The 22002-nt window shown below is 41.9% G+C and overlaps 2 protein-coding genes and 1 long non-coding RNA gene across 6 annotated transcripts in view; 1 reads left to right on the top strand and 2 right to left on the bottom strand.

Annotated features, from left to right (window-relative positions):
• Positions 1-8875, bottom strand: part of POLR2B (RNA polymerase II subunit B) — a 44241-nt gene extending 35366 nt beyond the window's left edge. The window contains exons 1-2 of the mRNA XM_014857834.3: positions 8707-8875; positions 3928-4000 (exon numbers count right to left, since the gene is read on the bottom strand). Coding sequence (XP_014713320.3) covers positions 3928-4000; positions 8707-8725 — 92 coding nt within the window. The 5' untranslated portion in view covers positions 8726-8875. The remainder of the gene's footprint in view (positions 1-3927; positions 4001-8706) is intronic.
• A 39-nt stretch (positions 8876-8914) lies between these two features.
• NOA1 (nitric oxide associated 1) lies at positions 8915-20472 on the top strand. 4 transcript variants are annotated; one of them, XR_011502220.1, is made up of 7 exons: positions 8915-10614; positions 11642-11806; positions 12629-12831; positions 15559-15690; positions 16595-16706; positions 19719-19839; positions 20149-20472. XR_011502220.1 is itself a non-coding variant. In XM_070505782.1 (7 exons), the coding sequence occupies exons 1-7, from the start codon at positions 9465-9467 to the stop codon at positions 20358-20360; spliced, it is 2100 nt and encodes a 699-aa protein (XP_070361883.1). In that variant the 5' UTR covers positions 8928-9464; the 3' UTR covers positions 20361-20472. The 4 variants fall into 4 exon arrangements, 3 of the variants coding, with proteins under 3 accessions (XP_070361883.1, XP_070361882.1, XP_070361884.1); XM_070505782.1 differs by having other exon boundaries at positions 8928-10614; positions 16590-16706; XM_070505781.1 differs by lacking the exon at positions 16595-16706 and having other exon boundaries at positions 9323-10614.
• Positions 17699-19401, bottom strand: LOC139044864 (uncharacterized). Its single transcript, XR_011502221.1, has 3 exons — positions 19289-19401; positions 19132-19202; positions 17699-17799 (listed from the first exon to the last, which is right to left on the bottom strand). It is a non-coding gene; the product is annotated as an uncharacterized lncRNA (long non-coding RNA).
• Positions 20473-22002: the final 1530 nt, after the last annotated feature.

A 22002-nucleotide genomic window follows, 5' to 3' on the forward strand; every position in this document is an offset into this window, starting at 1 on the left:
CTACAAATAATCATTAAATACGAACCACTACATGCCCACCAGTACACAAGATACTATGAGGTTTCTCTAAAAAAAAAAAGGTGAGACTAGGAACACTTTCTTTGTAGAACTTATTGTTAAGTTCAGCGAAACGAGACTTATACTATGGGTAAAACAATTAAAGCACAACATAAGAAGTATAAGGAAACCCAATTTACAAATGCCCTATATAGATAAATTTCATCTAACCTCTTTGAAATATTTCTTGAAAAAAAAATCAGGAGAGAAAACAAAAGAAAACGCACAAAAATAAAAATAAGAACTGTAGGGGCCAGCCCAGGGGTGCAGCGGTCAAATGCACATGTTCTGCTTCGGCGGCCCGGGTTTCACCAGTTCAGACCCTGGGTGCAAACATGGCACTGCTTGGCAAACACCATGCCGTGGCAGGTGTCCCACATATAAAGCAGAGGAAGATGGGCACGGATGTTAGATCAGGGCCAGTCTTCCTCAGCAAAAAGAGGAGGATTGGCAGCGGATGTTAGCTCAGGGCTAATCTTCCTCAAAAAAAAACGAACTGTAATTTGAATAAGAGGAAGGATGATGATATCAACAACTAAAATACAGAATGTTTAAGAAATTGCAATTTTAGGTTAAAGATTAGTAGTTCTATTTTTGAATGTTAAAGGTGAGAGGAGAGTAAGTTATTCAAGTGAAAATACTCAGTAAATGACTGCTGATAAAAAATGGAGCATGAGGGGCCGGCCCGGTGGTGCATCGGTTAAGTGCGCACATTCGCTTCAGCAGCCCAGGGTTCGCCAGTTCAGATCCCAGGTGCGGACATGGCACCACTTGACCAGCCATGCTGTGGTAGGCGTCCCACATATAAAATAGAGGAAGATGGGCACAGATGTTAGCTCAGGGCCAGCCTTCCTCAGTAAAAAGAGGAGGATTGACAGCAGTTAGCTCAGGGCTAATCTTCCTCAAAAACAAAAAAATGGAGCATGAGTGAAAGATCAGAGCTAGTAGTATACATATGGAAATTACATAGTGAAGCCCTAAAGAAGGATGGAGAATCTAAAAGAGCAGACGTACTGTTTACAAGGAACAGACATTGGTTCATGTGAGGGAAGGGAAAGGAGATATATAATAAAAATACAAGTAAATGTAAGTGCGAGAGGCACCTCACTCCTCACCACCATCCGGGAACACCTGCATAGCTGGGCTTCAGAGAGACCAGGAGAGCTCTGAGATCTAACACAACCCTAAACACTGGATTAACTCATCACCCCTAAGCAGTAGGAACTGCCCCCCAGCATACCCCCAGGTCTCAACTCCTCCACCTTATGACTCTTGCATCTTATATCTGTGACATTTTCCTAGCTTATACTCCACTCTCCCTAGTAACAACTAACTCCCCCAACCTCACATCAATCTTCTGAGACAATATGTATAATCTATCACCAGCCTCCCATTTTAGCATCATCAGGTCACCTCACAGGTCACCGACAGGTGTACAGATTGGCTGGCTTTGGGTCAAGGTCCCACCCTGATTCAATCAACCATGACAGTCAATACTAGAAGTTAGGTCCTATGGTAGAAAAGACAGTACACAATCATCCTTGTATAAGGTACAGCCTAAAGAATGGTTGGGGCAATTTCCTTCAGTAGAGACTGTGAGCTAACAGAAAAGAAATTTCTCACAACTACTTGAGTCAGCCATTGATATATAAGAAACATATGGAAGGCACTGTCTATAATAGCAATGATTTTTATGGACAATTTATGATGAAAGATCTTTACAGAACTATGGACAAGTTTCATTCCCCCAGGAAGCTGAACCACAGTTACTTTCCCCAAAATCATCAGAAGAGTGCTTCATTAAGAATGTCATCATTTAAACGCCTAAACTAAATATTTCCTATTTATGATATCTATTATCATGATTATTTTGCCAGAAGTCATCGTGCTGAAGTCACTCATGATGTTAAGTAATATCACATTCACGTTGCTTAGGAAGGATCACTTGATGTTTAAAAGTGAAAAAACAAAACATCATCTTACAACAGCCAAAGTACCCATAGTCAATTAAATATAAAAATCAAATAATATATTTTGTAATAAATGTTAAATGCAGTGACTGTTCACACTAGAGTATCTTATTCTTGAGCAATCTACCACATATGTTGAAAACAATTCTTTTTCGTCTAAGATGAAAATATTCTTTCTCCCTGGAGACTTCAGAATTTAAGGATGCACCAGAGAACATCTACCTGGTTATTGTTTCCTAGTAAAATGCCTCTTGATGTTTACTACTCAAACATCACAGAAGATACAAATGTCTCAATACAAAGTTTTTATAGCCCATGTTAATAGAAAAAATATACAGTTACATCCCAAAAACTCAATACATTTTTAATAAAACAACGTTCAGGGGCCAGCCCAGTTGCGTAGCAGTTAAGTTCGCACGTTCCACTTCTCAGCGGCCCAGGTTTGCTGGTTCGGATCCCGGCTGCAGACATGGCACCGCTTGGCATACCATGCTGTGGTAGGCGTCCCACGTATAAAGTAGAGGAAGATGGGCACGATGTCAGCTCAGGGCCAGGCTTCCTTAGCAAAAAGAGGAGGACTGGCAGTGGTTAGCTCAAGGCTAATCTTCCTCAAAAAAAAATAAAATAAAATAAAACTAAAAAAAAAAAAGGGACCGGCTCCATGGCTGAGTGGTTAAGTTCGTGTGTTCCGCTGTGGCCGCCCAGGGTTCGGATCCTGGGCGCGGACATGGCACCACTTGTCAGACCACATTGAGGCGGCGTCCCACATCCCACAACTAGAAGGACCTGCAACTAAGATATACAACTGTGTACGGGGGAGTTGGGGGAGATAAAGCAGGAAGAAAAAAAAAAAAAAAAACAATGTTCAAGAAAGGTTCAGGGGCCAGCCCCATGGCCAAGTGGTTAAGTTCGTGTTCTCCGCTTCAGGCGGCCCAGAGTTTCACTGGTTTCGATCCTGGGCGCAGACATTGCACCACTCGTCAGGCCATGCTCAGGCAGCACGCCACAGAGGATATCCAGAAGGACCCACAACTAAAATATATAACTACATACTGGCGAGACTTGGGCAGAAAAAGCAGAAAAAAAAAAGAAGACTGGCAACAGTTCTTAGCTCAGATGCCAATCTTAAAAAAAAAAGATTCAGTTATACTCTAAACACAACTGGTAGAATGTCAGAAGCATGTGTTCTTTGAAAAGGAAGACAGTGTCAACCAAGAAGATGTGCATCTTAGAGATGGTGGGGCTCAGACAGGCATCATCATGCTACTATACACAAAGCAACTGTCATTTTGGTAAGAGAGCAGAGTTGTAGCATTTTACATCCTAACATAGCACGATGTTACTTCATTACTTAACAGTTACTTTTCTTATCTATACGTAAGGCTTCTTCCTGAGTTTTATTACATTTTAATTACACTTAGAATTAGATGAGAATTTAGGTTGAAATATAACATTGTAACTTTATCCATTTAAAATGAGAAAACCAAGGAATCAAACTAACATCACCAGTAATGGGTAAGGTCTACAGACTAAATAAGATTATTATATTAATATTAATTTTATAATTTTGAGGACTTATGACTATGTAAAAGAATGTTCTTATGTCTGCAACTTACTGTCAAATGTTTCAGGAAAAAAACTATCAACAGAGAGAAAGAAAATGTAGTATAAGGTTAAAATTCAGGGAATCTCGGCAAAGTGTATACATAAATTCTTTGTATAACTTTTCTATAAGTCTGAAATACTTAAAAAGTTAAGTATGTAAGCAAATAAAATGAAAAAGCAGCTTTCATGTAGCATATTCATATAGAACATTTAATTTTCAAGTATAGAATAAGCAGGAAATCCCTTTATAGGTTATAGTGCCCTGCAGAGTTTATTCAGTTCGGTATAAAGTTACCTGATTACAATCCAGCAAGCTTCTTGCCACAAATCTGGGGTGATTTCATCATCATCCTCATCATATTGCATATCTGCAAAACACAAAAATATTGTACTCATTTGCAATAAAACGCTACTAGTTAACAACCTGCTCCTATGATTTGAAGAAACAGAAACATACTGACTCTCTGCTAAACAAAAAACAATCTTTTTACCCCACTTTTCTAAAATTTCAGTCAATTGCATTAACTGAACTGTAATGAAGTAACATGAATAGGTATACACTTATATATACACAGATCTATGTCACATAGGTAGCCTCTCAATATACAAAAAGGCTTCCTTACAAAAGTTCAGTGTAAGTTGTGTGAATCTGTAAGTTTTCCATCTTCTCCAGAAAGTCTATGTAATTCTCATTAATAGCTAACTTTGATACCCAGCAGCAAGTTTAGAGTCCTCTGATCAATAAGCTCCTCAGAGACTAGAGTCAGAGATTAGGGTAAGTGTGTAGAGCCAGAAAAGGGTTTCCAATAGCTGGGCAATACCTCAAGGTGGGGTGGTATATTACAGCAACGCTTCATACAAGTACAGGTATGACAGACTGTATTTTCCAAAGATGGCCACACTCATATCTTCCACTTAACATACTCTTTTGTAACATGATCTTGACACTTGTACCATCAAGATGTAAGGGTCTATGTTTCCTTCCATTGAATCTGGTTGGGTTTTTGACTCTCCCGTAACTAAGTGAATGCAGCTGAAGCAAGGATACATGATTTCAGAAGCTACCTCAGGAAAGGCAATGCAGTTCCACCTTGTTTGCTGAAACAATTGCTTCTGCAGCCCTGAGTTGCCCTTAAGAAGTCCTACTACTCTGAGGCTAGTATACTGTGAGGAAGCACAAACCACATGGTGAGGCCACTTATAGATGTTCCAGTCAGAAATTCCAGTCCTTGAGTCCTCGTAGAGTAGGTACCAGACACGTGAGTAAACACCCCAGATCATCCAGGCCCCAGCTGTCAACACCAAGCCTTTTAGTCCTCCCAAATGAATCACTGATATCATGGAGCAGACAAGTCATTCCGACCAAGCTCTGTCCAAATTCCTGATCCGTTGAATCCATGAACACAATTAAACTAATTTTTAAGTGGCCAAATTTTGGGGGAGTTATACAGCAACAATAATCTGAACAGGGTATTTGAAAAAATCAGTGTGCACTGGTCCTCTAATATTAGTCTCATCTTCTTATGTAAAAGAGTAAGTGTGCTGTATTTTTATTCATTTTTATATTCTGACATATATATATGGTCTGCAAAACTTAAGAGCTTTGGATTCAAAATTTGATATATATCCAAAATAAATTATTGAATAAATGCTTCTTGAATGGACTGCAATTACTGATCCCTACACATGGGGGAAAAGTAAGAAAGACAAAAGTACCTAAAATAGCTCAGAGATTTCTAGCATTGTAACAGATTGGAAATTAATATCACAGACACACAGGAGAAGCAAGTAAGAAGGTGGGAAAAGGAGAGGAGATGATAAGGTCAGCTTTGAATATTCTTGTAGATCATTTATCCCTTTAAATACCTGCAGTAGGAAACTGGATATAAATATGAAACTCAGATAAGGGGTCTAAAGTACAAAAAGTGGGAATTATTAACAAGTGGTTGGTAGAATACAGAGTTTACACAGAGAAGGAAGACTGAAGGCAGGAGACAGGGAACACTGCTATTAAGAGTCATGGAAGGAAAATGAATCTATGAAGAAGACTTATTTATTCATTCATCCATTCATCAAATATTTACTGAATGTGAGTGTTTACTATATCACAGGCATTGGTGATGAGATGCACTGGAGATCAACAATATAAAAGATGGCTGCATCCTCAGGGAGATCATCACCTACTGGGGAGATACAGACAAGACGAAGTCAATTACAAGCAAGAACAAAGTGATGTGGACGGTCCTAAACAGGATCAGAGGAGGTTAGGGAATACTTTCCAAAAGCTGAGCTGAACAGAGACGGCACATACGAATAAACCAGAGTAAACCAGGCAAAAAGGAGGAGGTGAGGGGGAGGCAGTGAGGACTCCACAATGAAAGCTATTCAAGGAATGAAAGAAGGCCAATGTAGCTGAGGCACAGAGTGTGAAGTTGCAGTGGTAAAAGAGTTTGGTCTTTACCAATAGAGCTTTGAGGAACCATTCTAAGGTTTTAGCAAGGGTGTGGCCAGATCAGATTTTCATTTCTGAACAATCACAATGGCCAGTGTGGAGAGCAGATAGGAGAAGCAAGAAAACTGGAAATACACAAACCAGTTAAAAGTCTGAAGTAGTCTAGGCAAGAGATGGTGGTGTCCTGAACTAGAATTGCGCAGAGATAGAGAAGTGATCAGATTAGATATATTAAGGAGACAGAACCCTCAGGGCTTGGTGACTCATAAGACACAGGAGCGGAAAGAGAGGAATCAAGAATGATGCCCAGGCTTCTGGCTTCAACAATAGAAGAGGGTGATACCATTCACAGAGAGGGAGAACACAGGAGGAAGCAGCTTTGGGAGGGTGATGAGTAAAAGAAAATAGAGAGCTCAGCTTGGGCAGTGACAAGTTTGAGGGGCCTAGGAGATAGTGAAGTTATCCAGTGGCAGGTAGCTATGCAAGAAATCTGAACTGGAAATATATATTCAGAAGTCATCCACATATAGATGAGAATGGATGAAATCATCCAGGGATAATGTGAACAGCAGAAGAGAGTGACAAGATAAGTAAGAAGAATTAAGTGAGAGTGATGTAGCAGAAAGAAGTGAGTTTTCAGGAGGAAGTCATCAACAATGTTGAGTATCACAGGGTTTGAATAAGGTTTTTAAAATGACCATCGTATTTATCAATTGAGAGATCACTAATATTCTTATTAAGATCTGTTTTAATGTAGTGGCATGAGCCAAATCAGACTGCAATGCGTTGAGGAGAACCCGAAAGACAGGAATTGGGAAAAACGAGGACAGCCTATTCTTTTTAAAAGCTTGGCAGTGATTGGAAGGAGAAAAGCAAAATATGGGAAGAAAACGAAAATAAAGAGTTTAACTTGTTTTCTTGAGGGCAAGAGAGATCTACTATTTCACATAGAAAGAAGCCAGCTGAAAAGGGGTGTCTGAGAACTGATACGGGCACATATTTAATAAAGATATCAAAGGTCACAGGTAGGAATGGAATACAGACTCAACGATGGAGCAGACTTGATAAACGGGATAACTTTGACCCTTGTTCCACAGGATTATCATATTGCTAATGAGAATATAAATTAGTCAATCACTATGGTGGTCACTTGGCACCATCTAGCAAATTGTTAAACTTGTATATTATTTGACCTTACAATTCTACATCTACAATTCTACATCTTTATCCTACATACTTGTATTAGACAAAATGACATGTACAATATTATTCATTAAACAGTTTGAACCAGAAAAAAGACTGGAAATAACCCAAGTATCAATCAATAAGACACTACTTAAGTCATAGTATATCCATACAAACTAGGTAGCTGTGGGGAAAAAAAATTAGGGTGCTATGTACTATACGAAAATCTCCTAGATATATATATATATATAGATCTATATAAAACAAAAATAAAAGTGCAGAAAAGTGTGAATATTACTTTTTGTCTGTAAAAAGGGGGAAAATAGAATTCCATTCATATTTCCTTGAATACACACAAAGCACCCTGGAGAGAGAAGACTCTAAGTAGTTACCTACTGTGAAGGGGGCTCACACTGGACAGATGGTGGACAAGAACAAGACCTTATACTTTAACATTTTTATATTTTCCAGCTTGTGAGCCATAAGAATATTATATCATATTACCTACTCAAAAAACTATGCTAAAAAAACTTTTTGAATTTTTTTCCTGAGATAGAAGTTAAGAAAAGAGGATGTAATGAGGCTAATAAATTTCTAGACTCAAGATATAAACGAGATAGAGCACTTTAAACAGCAGAGTTGAAGCTTTTGCTTCTATTTTCCCCATGAAGCAGCTGAGGAAATACGGGAAAATGTAAGGGGTGGCCACAGGATTGGGAGCTAGAAGAACATGAGGTGTGAAATAGCAGCTGTGGAGAACGGAAGAGGAAGGTTTAAAATACATAATGAAAATACACTAGACAGGACTAAAAATTCTACACGTGAAAAGAAAAAAAAAAGGATACATTGGTCCTAGAATATATACCACCTGAGAACTGTGTCATCTTGTGGGAAAAGGGAATTTAAGCGTCATCTTTTAAGACAACTGACTTAGCCATACGACAGCATGAAGGCCAGACCAGACCGACCTCTCCCCCGGCCACACACACATTATATTCTTTGTCTCCAGTGTATTTGCAGAGCTCAGCACAATTCCCGGCACAAGCTGACGCTCAAAAATTCAAATATTCAATAAATCCACTAGGTCTAGCCTACAAGGACATCAAGAAAGGAGCCCTCTGCTTCAGACAAAGCCAAAACAATGGAATTTGTCTTATGGTTCTGCACGTTATTTCAATACGGGGAGGCGGTATCCGATTTATCCAGCTGACAGGGGAGACGACAAGCGTCACCCTGGCCCAGTACATTAAGGCTACGTTCCCTGCACCCTCCACCTCTCGCCATCGCGGCTTCGTTCCCGGCCTGGGGGACGTGGGGAACACGACTGGGGTCACTCGAGCGGCGGGCTGGGAAAGAGGCCGCAAATCCTCAAGTCGTCCAGCGTCCCAGGTTTCCCTACTCAAGGGTCGCAGCGGAGTGGTCTGAGTGGGCACCTACCCTCGTCCGCGTCATACATATTGGCAAACGGTTCCCGAGCTCCTAACTCTTGAAGCCACAGAGAGAAAGCCGCTGAGCAGCCACCACTTCTCCGAGCGTTAGACGAAGTGATTTCCGTCTCCGGCGTTCCCAGAATACTCTGCGTCTCACGCCAAAGGCAATATAAGATCTGCGCCTGCGCAAATGGTAAGCTAAAGGTTAGAACTGCGCACGCGCAAATTGTAGGCGGACTCCTCTTGTGGCTCCTACGGTCAGAGGGCCCGATTCAGCCGGTGAAAGTTTTTGTTTTTTAATGTTGTTGCACAAATAATGACACCTAAAAAAAAGCCAAGAAGATATATTAATCTTAATTGTGGCCATGAGTCTGCGGCATTCGATGCTCTTACTTTTTGCATTTCTAAACACCAAAAAACACGAAGCTTTTAAAAATGTGATTTATTATGGGCAGGTTGTGCCAGCAGTGGCGCACTGAAGAAGCCTGAAAGGGAACAAACCCTGACTCACTAGCCTCTCCTGCCCATTCAGCTAAGTCTAGGCCCGCGGTGCCTTTGTATTAGCTTGAAGCGGGTTCCCAAGCCTCACAGCGTTCATCGCGGTAATTCACGGGATTAGACCCGGGAGGAGGAGACGAAGTGCAGCGGCTGACAAATGACAGCTCTCAGGTAGTCGCGGGCTTTCTCTCGGTTTTAACGCACACCTCTGGCCCCATTGCGCGTGCGCGCACGTGGCTCCGCCCCTTTGCCGGGGCCGTGTTCTCCATGCTGGCAGCACGCCTAACTGGTAGGCTTCTCTGCGGCTTCCTGCGGGGATCCGCTCTCAGGGTAGCGCGCCATGGCCTCCGGGAGCCTCTCCTCGAGAGGAGGCGCACGACCCCCTTCTCCTCCCAGCACCCATCGGGCCTGGGACGTGGGCTCCCTCGTGGCCCGATGGCGACTGGGGGTTACGAAGGAAGGGCTGACATGGAGGAGCGTTTTCTGTTCCCCGAGTACGTCCCGGAGCCGGAGCCCGAACCGACCCCCGAAGAGCAGCTGCGGGCGCTGCAGCAGCGGCAGGAGGAGGAAGAGAGACAGCAGCAGCAGCGGCGGGAGGAGCGGCGGCAGCAGAAGCTACGGGCCAGGCGCCGGGAGCATCCGGTCGTGGGGCACCCGGACCCGACGGTGCCGCCCAGCGGCCTGAACTGCTCGGGCTGCGGGGCGGAGCTGCACTGCCAGGACCCCGGCGTGCCCGGCTACCTGCCCAGCGAGAAGTTCCTGAGCGCGGCGGCGCAGGCCGACGGCGGGCTGGCGCGGACCGTGTGCCAGCGCTGCTGGCTGCTGGTGCACCACCGGCGCGCCCTGCGCCTGCAGGTGAGCCGCGAGCAGTACCTGGAGCTGGTGAGCGCCGCGCTGCGGCGGCCCGGGCCCGCTCTGGTGCTCTACATGGTGGACCTGCTCGATCTGCCCGACGCCTTGCTGCCCGACCTGCCTGCGCTGGTGGGCCCCAAGCAGCTGATCGTGCTGGGGAACAAGGTGGACCTGCTGCCCCAGGACGCTCCCGGCTACCGGCAGAGGCTCCGGGAGCGGCTGTGGGACGACTGTGCACGCGCGGGGCTCCTGCCGCTCCCTGGCCACCGAGGGCCACAGCACCCCGGCGGGGACGGGCCACGGGACGAGGAGGAGAATTCGAATCCTTCAGCCAGGTCCCGCACGGTGCTCAGGGACGTGCGGCTCATCAGCGCCAAGACTGGCTTTGGAGTGGAAGAGTTGATCTCCGCGCTTCAGCGCTCCTGGCGCTACCGCGGCGACGTCTACCTGGTTGGCGCCACCAACGCTGGCAAGTCCACTCTCTTCAACACGCTCCTGGAGTCCGATTACTGCATCGCCAAGGGCGCTGAGGCTATCGACAAAGCCACCATTTCCCCTTGGCCTGGTGAGCCACACGAGGCATTCCCCTTCGTTGTCTAAGAAGTTGGAAGTCTGGAGTCTTCCCTTTAAAAATTGTCTCCCTACTTTGGTCACACCTCTTTTCTGTGTCAGCTTAGTACTTAGAAATTCAGTATATGTTGTAGTAATTTTCTAATAGAAATATTTATGGGGCACTTCTATGTTCCAGTCACTGTTCTGGGCACTGTAGATGAACCAGCGAACAAAGCAGAGTTCCTGCTCTCTTGGAGGTTTCCCTTGTAGCTTTACTTCTTTGTATGTTTCTCACAAAAGTCCTTCCTTTACTTTCTAAACCTCCTTCCATCCCTCAGTCTAACTCTTCATATCTTGAGTTTCTTCATGAGATCAGTATACTATACGCATTTAACATTTGAATAATTCACTAATGCAATAGGATGTGTAGCTTCGTTAGGAAGAAATATCAACTTTGTGGCTTTACGAAACTTCTGTAATTGCAAAATGGGTTCTTCTATGACCCTGTGAAACTTCTGTAATTGCAGAATGGGTTCTGCTATGACCCTGTTTGTATTTAACAGTTGGCAAAACTGCCTCACTTGTTCTTTTGAAATCAGTGTTTAACTTTGTTTGATAAGCTGATCTTCTCTGTCCTGGACTTTGGATGAATTATACACAGAGGTGCTTTTATACTGGATGGTAGGATGGAAAGAAATCAGGCCTGCAGATTTAAATCCCGGGATTTAATCCAGGGATTCAAATCCTGGTTGAGCCTTTGAGCCAGTCTCTGAGCCAATTTCCTCATCTGTAAAGTAAGAATAATTTTGTAGACCACAACTAGAAGGACCGGCACCTAAGATATACAACTGTGTACAGGGGGGGTTTGGGGAGATAAAGCAGAAAAAAAGAATAATTTTGTAGAATGTTGTCATGAAGGTTAAGCGAAATAAATCACAGTCCCCAAGACAGTGTAGCTCCTCAAAAATGTTAGTTTTCCTCTTCTTATTCCCTTTCTTGTACGATGTTTATAAAAAAGTATTTATTCTTTGGTATTTCAGGTACTACATTAAACCTTCTGAAGTTTCCTATTTGCAACCCAACTCCTTACAGAATGTTTAAAAGGCAAAAAAGACTGAAAAAAGATGCAGCTGTAGCTGAAGAAGATCTTAGTCAGCAAGAACAAAATCAACTTAATCTCTTAAAAAAGCATGGCTATGTAGTAGGTAAGCATCTTCTATAGGAGTCATGCTAAAATTCTTTGTTGAGCAACCTGAAATACAGCTGTCTGGGGCTAGCCGGTTTTTGTGGGGAGAGAATATTTTCCTCATTCTGCAACATAGAGGACCTTTAGAGGCAAGGCTACTGTTTGGGAACCCAGGGTTTGTTGTGCTGAGAAAATTGAGATGGTAGATACTTGGAGAAATCCAGGAAGGGAAACATGCAATAACCACCCACCCAGCCATTGTCACCAGTAGAAGCATTTTTCACTAAGATACAGCCCCCTCCCTACAGACTAGTACGGGTTGTTGACTTCACACAGCAGCTTTAAATTACAGTCATGCATCACTTAACCATGGGGATAGGTTCTGAGAAATGCATCATCAGGCCATTTTGTCATTGTGCAAACGTAGAGTGTACTTACACAAACCTAGACGGTGTAGCCCACTACACACCTAGGCTATAGTATGATACTAATCTCGTGTGAGACCACTGTCGTATATGTGGTCTGTCATTGACCACACATGAGTGTAGGTTGTCACCCTTTCCTTGGTATCTCTTTTCAACCTTCCATTTACTAAAAACAGTTTGATTTCTAACCCTTCCTCCCACCACCACCCAGTGTAAACAGCCAGCCACTCACTTGATCATTGCAAGAGTCTGGCTCCCACTGCCTTTGGAAAAAAAGCAAAGGTATCATTTTGTAGTCTCACTTCCATACACTATAGTTAGTCCTAGTAACTTGTTTGAGGCAAACATAAGAATTACCTGTCTGGAGTCAAAAGCTTTAAAAGAGTGACTAATAACTTCAGTATATCTTGTTCTAGGAAGAGTTGGAAGAACATTCTCGTATTCAGAAGAACAGAAGGATGAAGCTGCCTTCGAGTTTGATGCTGATTCACTTGCCTTTGACATGGGAAATGAACCTGTTGTTGCAGATAAACCCACCAAACGAGTACAGTTGACCCCAGAAGATGTGAAAGATGCCCACTGGTTTCATGACACCCCTGGAATTACAAAAGAAAATTGTGTATGTATTTGATAGCTTAAACATTTACTTTCAGTTACACGAGTACTGTCGTAATTGACAGAACACAGGAAAGGAGGTATCCTTTCATTTTAGACTCAGTTCTGATTCATTCATAGAAGCAGTTCAGGGACGAATCTATATGCCATCAAGTTCTGTGTTCCATTTGGTAGGGTTCACTCGTGACAACCCATTTATATCCTTGAGGTTGTTACCTTAGTTAGGGAGACATTTGCAGAATCCTACATTTTGAGGTTGGAAGAAATCATAAATATGACCGTAGTCCAGCCACTTATTCCATGCTTGAATTCCCTCTATACCGTATCCATGAAGAGGGCATCCAGCTTAAACTGAGTAAGGAGTGACTTACCATCAGGTGAGCAGTGTCACCTTACCTCCCAAGGTAACCCATTCAGTCTTTGACCTGCTGTTTGTGTTGAGCAGTCTCCCTGTCACTTGTACCCATTGTTCCTCAAAGCTGTGTGGAACGAATTTAATGCCTGTTTGCCTTGCCAGACTTTGAAACGTTTTAAAGTGTGGTGTCCTATCTCTTCCTCACTCTGCTCTTTCCTTCTCTTTCATGAGTTCATCCAACAAACATTGAGCACTTACTGTGCTGACGTCATCCAGATTACTTGTCTCCATTGCCCACAGCTGTTCTCTGAGAGAGGCTATTCATCAGTCTAGGCCTCTTTACATAATGTTTTCTAATTTGTTTTTTTCTTAAAACATGACACTAAGAACTAAATTTCTTGCATCTGTGCCCTAATGTGAGCATAATTTAGAATACAATTAACTCTACCCGTCCTGCCCTTATACATCTTCTTAATCCAATTGCAGGATCTCCTGGGCAACTTTAATTTTATCCTGTTAAATTCAGCCTATATCCTACATACTCATTAAATCTCATAACTTTTTATTCATTTGCAGTTTTTTTTTTAAGATTGGCACGTGGGCTAACAACTGTTGCCAATCTTCCTTTTTTTTTTCTTCAAAGATTGGCACCTGGGCTAACAACTGTTGCCAATATTTTTTTTTTCCTGCTTTATCTCACCAAACCCCCCCTGTACACAGTTGTATATCTTAGCTGCACGTCCTTCTAGTTGTGGGATGTGGGACGCCGCCTCAACGTGGCCTGACGAGTGGTGCCATGTCCGCGCCCAGGATCCGAACCCTGGGCCGCAGCAGCGGAGCGCGCAAACTTAACCACTCAGCCACGGAGCCGGCCCCCATTTGCGGTTTTGATCACCATCCAAGTCATTGATTGACTCAAGTGTCCCTCCAGGATAGAGCCTTACAACACATCCACTAGTCAGCTTTTGAATCTGGTTCCTGACCAGTCTCTAATTTGCTTAATTATCTCTGTAAAACAACACTGGTTTCTTAGTTACTTTTCCTTCCTTTGCCTCATCAGGATCATTTACAGTTTCATTGTCAGAATTGTATTCTCTTTGGTATCCCATGTCATAGAATCATAGATCGTTTAACTTCTATTGCCCTCCTGGAATAAGTGCTTGTGTCCCATCTTTTCTTCCTTAGCAATCCATAACTTTAGAGTAACTGTGCTGCTTTCTAATGCTGCTCTATCACTTTAACTTCAACTCCTTCTTCTCTTTAAGACAGGTCAGGGATAGCAGCTCCTTTAGTCATGTAGACCCTCTTGTCAAACAGGCAAGAATTTGCTAAATATCCTAGCCAACAGAATGAGACCCTAAAGTTTTTACATATAAAAGGTCTCCCAGGTAGTTTGTTTCTGTGTCAGTTTACTGATAAATTTATTTGATGCCTTAAACTGGTGTTTCCCAGACTGAGCCAAGGAACTCTGTTATGAAATGGAAATATCAGGGTCTCTGCTAAAAAGGGTTAAAAAGTTTCTTTACTACAGGTGGCTTTTAATGTGCCTTTTCCAACACAAATACTGAGGAAAACTGCTTGCAGTCCCCTTCTTATTTATTTTCTTGTCAGCCTCTCTAGGTGTCACTTATTTTTTATTTCCTTGTTACTTTCTTAAGTTCACAAAAGTTTTTTATCCCTTTTTTTTACCTTCTCTAGTCTTTTTCTTTTTAAATCAGATTTCAATTCCTTAAATCTAACCAGAATTTTGTACTTTCTGACTTCCTCTTCTCTTTTCTCTCGTCTATTTAGGAACTCTTCATCCTTATAAGCCAGAGGAAAGCCATAACTTTCTCTCATTTTTTGCTGAGTATTCGGTGGAAATAAGGAAACTGAAGAGCAGAATTTAGAAAGGGGTTCTTGCAGCTCTTTACCCGCTCCTAGAGTAGGGTGACCATTTTGCCTTTAATGCACGAATACTTGCCACTAGGACATAAGGTAGCACATTGCCTTACCTTTAGCCGAAAGCTATTGCTTCCTAGAAGCCTTGATGGAGAGAACATATTTTCTATCTTGGGATTGAATCATCAGTGTTTTCAGTTCACACCGATTTTGACATTCCCAGGCTGTTGCTGACATAAGAAAGTCTCCTACTCCTATAAAGTTATTTTGCCATTACTCAAGATTAAGTTATGAAAAAAGAGTAGGGCTGTCCGTAAACTGATTCATTTAGACACAAAGAATGTGTAAATTTTATGTGCAGCAAATTCTGGCGTACTTTGTTTTATTGTGCAGTCTGAAATATTTTTTCAGCACTTTTTATCTTACAGGTAAATTACAATATAGCATATCTTCAATAAAAGTAATTCTCTAAAATATCTGCCCTTTGCTTCACAGATTTTAAATCTTCTAACAGAAAAAGAAGTAAATATTGTTTTGCCAACACATTCCATTGTGCCGAGAACTTTTGTGCTTAAACCAGGAATGGTTCTATTTTTGGGTGCTATAGGCCGCATAGATTTTCTGCAGGTAAGGAAAGTCTGTACCATTAAAAAATGACATAGTATTGGGATTTACTTTAAGAAAGCAGATATATGAACAAGACTGGCAAAATATTGATGTTTGAAAATGTCCATAATAAAAACTTGGGAAAAAGAAATAGGAAAAAAGAAAGTAGATCTTCAGGAGGATGTTGAGTGCCCCAGACAGGTTGGCATTTAAGAAGAAAAGATAACTGTCCCTATCCTGTGGTATTGTTTCACATGGAAATCATGGGTCACACCTTTAGGTACAGGGTTAATATGCATTAAATAGATTCCACACTTCTTTATATCCCATGATATGTGTACTTTTTTTATATGTACTTTTTTTTCAATTAGCATCATTCTGGGGATTTTAGAGTATCTATAGAATTGCTTCTCTTTTTGCCAAAGTGAGGGAAAAAAAGGAAAATAAAGGATGGATGTGTCCAACAACACTGAATGCAACTTACAGGCCATTGCTATAGCATATTTCTCGGGTTTTGTATTCACAATTTGTTGGGAATTTAGCCTTGCATTCTTAAAACCCTTACATATTTCATTAAAGCCCACGGAATTTTAATATTTTAAACCTGACTTTCCCCAGGGAAAGTTAAAGCAGACATTATTTCCTTTTATTTTTAATAATAGAAGTAGTGTTACTTTTTTGAATAGTATCAACAAACCTATAGAAGGAATCATAGTTTTACATAAACTGTTAAAGACTCTGCTTCCCCCATATTGTACCCTTTTTCTTTTTGGCATTAATATAGTTTGATTACAGCTGCCATACCAGTACTTATAAAGTGAGCCTGATTTTTTTTTTCGTAATTGATTGTACCTTGTAATGTGCTGGTTTTGCAAGTTTTTCATTGTATAAAATAACAACTTCTCTCTTCCTTTGTTGAGGGAAGTCAGTCAGCTTGGTTTACAGTTGTGGCTTCTAACTTCCTTCCTGTGCATGTTACTTCTTTGGACAAGGCGGATACCGTGTATCACAAGCATGCGGGTCATACATTACTCAAGGTGAGGCAACACTCTTAGATGATTGCCTAGTTAGGTTATCATACACCGTGATAGTCCCACAGTCCTGCCTTTGTTAGACAGAACCATCTTTGTTATACCGTCAGCTAGCTCGCCCCTCACTTTCTTCGCCTTGAAGATTTTGGCTATAGTGAAGTGGACTCTGTAAGAAAAGGGATGTTGGTTTGGACTGATCCTAGGATAGCTGCAGAGCTGTGTTTTCTCTAGGCTACACTGTCCAATTTGGTAGCTACATGTGGTTATTTAAATTTAAACAAATTAGTTAAAATTAAATAAAATTTAAAATTTAGTTCTTCAGTTGCAGTAGCCACATTTCAAGTGCCCAACAGACGCATCATTGCAGAAAGTTGTATTGGATAATGCTGAGTGAAGAGAAGTTACAGATTGTCTCACAACTGGGAGATGGTGCTGGCATCTAGTAGGTGGAGCCAGGGATGATGCTAAACATCAGCAGTGCCCAGACAGCCCCTCACAACAAAGAATTATCTTGTCCAAAATGTTAGTAGGGCCAAGGTTGAGAAGCCCTGGTCTGGGTGGAAAAGCTCCCCTCTTAGGTTCTTAATCCGAGACACATACTGATTATCCCACCTCTTCTCTGCTGCTCTACCTGCTCCTTCCTTTGGCCTGTATGTATGTTAAAATTTCTCTCATCCTTAAAAAACAAAACAAAAGTCAGTGTCCTGCTCATTTCTTCTCTTTCCAATAAACCTTGCTCCTGCTCCTCATGCCCCATCCTCTGCAGTCCTGTTTGGCCCTTGCTGTACCACTGAAATTGTTCTTACTAAGTTCACCAAAGGCTGAGTGGGGACTGTTCAGCCCTTTAACTAGACACGCCATACACACTGTTGGCTAGTGTGTATTGTACAATGGCTAAGATCACTGGAGCCAGATTGCCTGGGTTCAAATGCCTGCTCCACTCCACCACCTAACAAAGCTGTGTGACTAGGCAAGTTTCCTTTACCGCCGTGTGTTGTACCCACCTCACAAGGTTGCGAAGAGGATTAAGTTTAGGGGCTCTAAGTGTTGTAAGTGCGGTGTCATTATTTGTGATGATGATGATGATGATGGGACACATCTGTTGCAAAAATACAGAGGTGATTTAGCATTAGTGCTCATGCAAATGAAAATAAGTCAAAATGCAAAATATACACCCTCCCTTCAAACAGGATCAAAACAAACCTGAGTTGAGAAGTAAATACTTCCCCTCTCTGAATTTCCTAAGAAAGCCAGACTGAAATTAAAACCACTGAAATAACTGCCCTAAAGTTAATATTCCAAAGACCTGTAGGATTTGTAAGGTGAGTGAGCACATAAAGGCAGTCAGCAAGGTACGATCTGTTGATTTTTCCCCACTAAAAGACTTGAGTTGTTCTATTACATTCGTTCACTTTTTAGGTAAATAATAATACCAAGTTGAAATACAGCTTGAGACTTGCAGGAAAGAAAACTTCCTTAGTTTGTATAACATGGCTGTCATAAAAATGAACTCTGTGTCACTCTACCCCCATGCGTCTGTGTAGTTTTCAGAACGGATATGATTGACACTTTCCAAAGCAACAGTCCTAGTCTTCTCTCCCAGTGTGACTCAGATGGTTCTTGGGCTGCTCTGGGATTCATTCTTGCTTCCTGGTTTCCTTACCTTCCCAGTTAGTCAGTCCTGCCTCCTAATTATCTCTGAATCCAGCCTTGTAGTTCAGGCTGTAATCTGCTTCCATTAGGCTGTTTTTGAGATCCTTAAGTATTTTTCCCAACATCCCATTTTTACTGCCCTCCTCCCACCCCTACCCCGAATATACCTCCACAGCCACAAGAGCAGTGGTTCTAACCCAGGGTTGACTTCTGCCCCCAGGGGACATTTCGCAATGCCTGGAGGCATTTTTGGTTTTCACAACTTGATGGATGCCAAAGTAGAGGCCAGGGATTCTACTAAAAATACCATAATGCACAGGACAGCCTACCCCCAACAAAGACTTATTCAGCCCAAAATGTCAGTAGTGCTGAGGTTGAGAAGCCCTGCACTAGAGAGATCTTTCCAAAATACAAAGTAGGTCACAAGTATCCTTTTTTTATTCTTATCTCTGTTCTCTTTCCTGCTTATAATTACTTGGTTGTTCCACATTACTGAGAGAAGTCTAAACTGATAGCCTCTTCACTGATACACACGTAACATACTCTGGACAGTTAAGCTACAGTTCCCTGAACTCATTAGCCCTCTGCCAGTTTTTTGTGTCTGTGCATGATGCTAACCCAGAATAGCATCCACTGAGTAACTTTGACCTGTTTCTCACAATACTGCTCAGATATTGCTTCTTCATTAATGTTTTCCTTCACCGACGTCTTCCTCCACAACCATAGTACTTAGTAATAGCTGCCTTTCATCACATTTCTTACCTTGTTATTTGTTTACCTGTTATTTCCACCTTCTGATCTCCTGGGGCCAGGGACCATATTGTAACTTCTATCTTTGTGTCCCTAGTGCTAAACACAAGGAGATTAATTAATAAATTATTTTCCAGTTATTTCCAATTCCTAGAATATCTATAAACATAGAAGTTGAATCTTACCTATCATACATGTACCCTTGACTTGTAATAAGGTGGAGATTAATCTTTGTGGCCAGCCAGACCTCAAGAAACAAGGTGTTTGGAAGGATGTTGCCCTACTTGTCCCACATTACTCTGTGTGAAGCTTTATGGAGGGCTATAAAAACAGTGTAAACAAATAAAGCAAGATTGTGCTCTCAGGAGGCTACCTCCAGGTGCATGTCCACATGGGGCCCTTGGCACTGGGATCTGTAGGCTTCATCTCATCACAGAGCGCCTGTGCTTTTGCATTTGACCTAGAAGTGATTCAGAGTTTTTTCAAGAGCTGAATGTTTAAAAGGATTTTATTCTTGATCCCTGTACAGAATTATCTTATCAGTGCTTTACTTAATATTAGTTATGGGGAATTTAATTTGAACTTCCAAACTTCTTCATTTTGTCTCAATGGAAGGTCCCAATGGGTGGAGAAGAGCGAATGGCAGGATTTCCTCCTCTTGTTGGTGAAGACATTACATTAGAAGAAGGACTTGGGGAATCTGAAGCAGTGGCTGACATCAAGTTTTCCTCTGCAGGTAATTTTACACCGGGCACTTTTTAAAAGGTGAATAAAGTAGCCTTATGACGTATAGTATATTTTTATAGAAATGTGCCTTACCTGACATAAGCTGAGAATTTTAAGAAATACATACTAGTTTATTCATAAATGCAACCTACTCTGAAAATAAATTTGTACCTTTTCACAAATGCACTGTAATGCTTTTTAAAAAAATTAAGTGAAAGAGACTATAGCCTCTGTTGCTCTTCAATTTAGAGCTTTGGTTTGGTATTTGTAATAAGATGGTTGCTAATGCCATTTTGTGTTCTGTCGCCTGCCTGCATAGGTTGGGTTGCAGTTACGCCTCATTTTAAGGACAGACTGCGTCTCCGAGGCTATACGCCTCAAGGAACAGTTCTGACGGTCCGGCCCCCTCTCTTGCCACATATCGTTAACATCAAAGGAGAGCGCCTCAAGAGAAGTGTGGCCTATAAAACCAAGAAGCCGCCTTCCCTGGTGTACAATCTGCAGAAGAAGAAAAAACAGATAAATATATGAAGCTGACCTTGTTCACATTGCATATTAACTCTATTAAACATAACTACATACATTGAATTGTATTAAATATAGCTATAATAAAACCCCCTTGCTCCCACCTTTTTTTAACTACTCAGGACTGTGCTGATTTGTAATGTTTTGAATTTGTAAATAGAAGTTATTTTTTTATAGGGAGTATATATATATGTATCTGTGACCCAAATATACCTAAAAAGGAGTTCTACTACATTCAAGTTTCTCCCACTACTATTTTTATTGAGACCAGATGTCACTTCTTATTTAGAGTCTAGTTGAGAGAGCAACTTAGCAGTTGGCTCATGAAAAAATGGTAGAAAATCAATTTTTCCAAAATACATTGGCTTAAATAAGATAGAAGTGAGTAGGTGGCTCTGCTCCGTGTAGTCATCCAAGGATCTAACTGGTGGGACACTCCATGGCTTCCATCTCTAGCTCTAAGGTGGTTGCTCAAGTTGTCATCCTTTCCCAGGAAGTGGGAAGAGGGGAAGAAAGTGAAGAGCATGCAGCTTCCCTATTTAAAAGAAGAGAAGAGCTGAAAGTTGTGCACATCGTTTTACATTGTCCAGTGGTCAACAGTTGCATGGCCACACCCACCCACAAGGAAGCTGGGAGTTGCAAGGGGAAATGGGGACCGTTTTGGATTTTTCTTACTTAAGGGAAGAAGGGGAGAATGGACACTGCAGAACAAGTAGAAGTTTACCTTACGTGATCTAAAAGTACCTGAAGGGGCCGGCCAGATGGCACAGTGGTTAAGTTTGCACATTCTGCTTTGGTGGCCCAGGGTTCACCAGTTCGGACCTCGGGTGCAGACATGGCACCACTTGTCAAGCCGTCCTGTGGTAGGCGTCCCACATATAAAGTAGAGGAACATGGGCATGGATGTTAGTTCAGGGCCAGTCTTCCTCAGCAAAAAGAGGGGGATTGGCAGCAGATGTTAGCTCAGGGCTAATCTTCCTCAAAAAAATAAAAATTAAAAAATTAAAAAAAATAAAAGTACCTGAAAATCTTAGATAAAAAGGATTCAAGGGGCCAGCCCAGTGGCGCAGCAGTTAAATTTGCACATTCCACTTCTTGGCGGCCCAGGGTTCACCGGTTTGGATCCCGGGTGCGGACACGGCACTGCTTGGCAGACCATGCTGTGGTAGGCGTCCCACATATAAAATAGAGGAAGATGGGCATGGATGTTACCTCAGGGCCAGTCTTCCTCAGCAAAAAGAGGAAGATTGGCAGTAGTTAGCTCAGGGCTGATTTTCCTCAAAAAAAAGATTCAAGTTCTATCTTTTTAGTATCCAGAGTCTATTCTGCAACTATCAGAGCATTTAACCAGTTTATCAACTTTTGCCTGTACACACTGCATAACATATGTCAATCAGAAGTCTTTACCTTCTGCTATTCCTAGTTGAGTAAGTAGCACTATAGCTGTGTACAATGAACAATTGGCACATCAAGTCCCAGATCCCAGTGTTGAGATAAATGCTAGTGGGATAAGCTGGCCTAAAATGCAGTCAGGTCCATGAACTTCCTAATATACAGACCCATGCTGTCAATGTGTACCCTCTAGCCCCCTTCTCACTAAGTCATCTTAGAATAAATGGTTAATATTTCAAGAGGTAACTGGTACAAA

Source organism: Equus asinus, chromosome 3 (genome assembly GCF_041296235.1).
Source record: "Equus asinus isolate D_3611 breed Donkey chromosome 3, EquAss-T2T_v2, whole genome shotgun sequence".
Classification (NCBI taxonomy): Eukaryota; Metazoa; Chordata; class Mammalia; order Perissodactyla; family Equidae; genus Equus; species Equus asinus.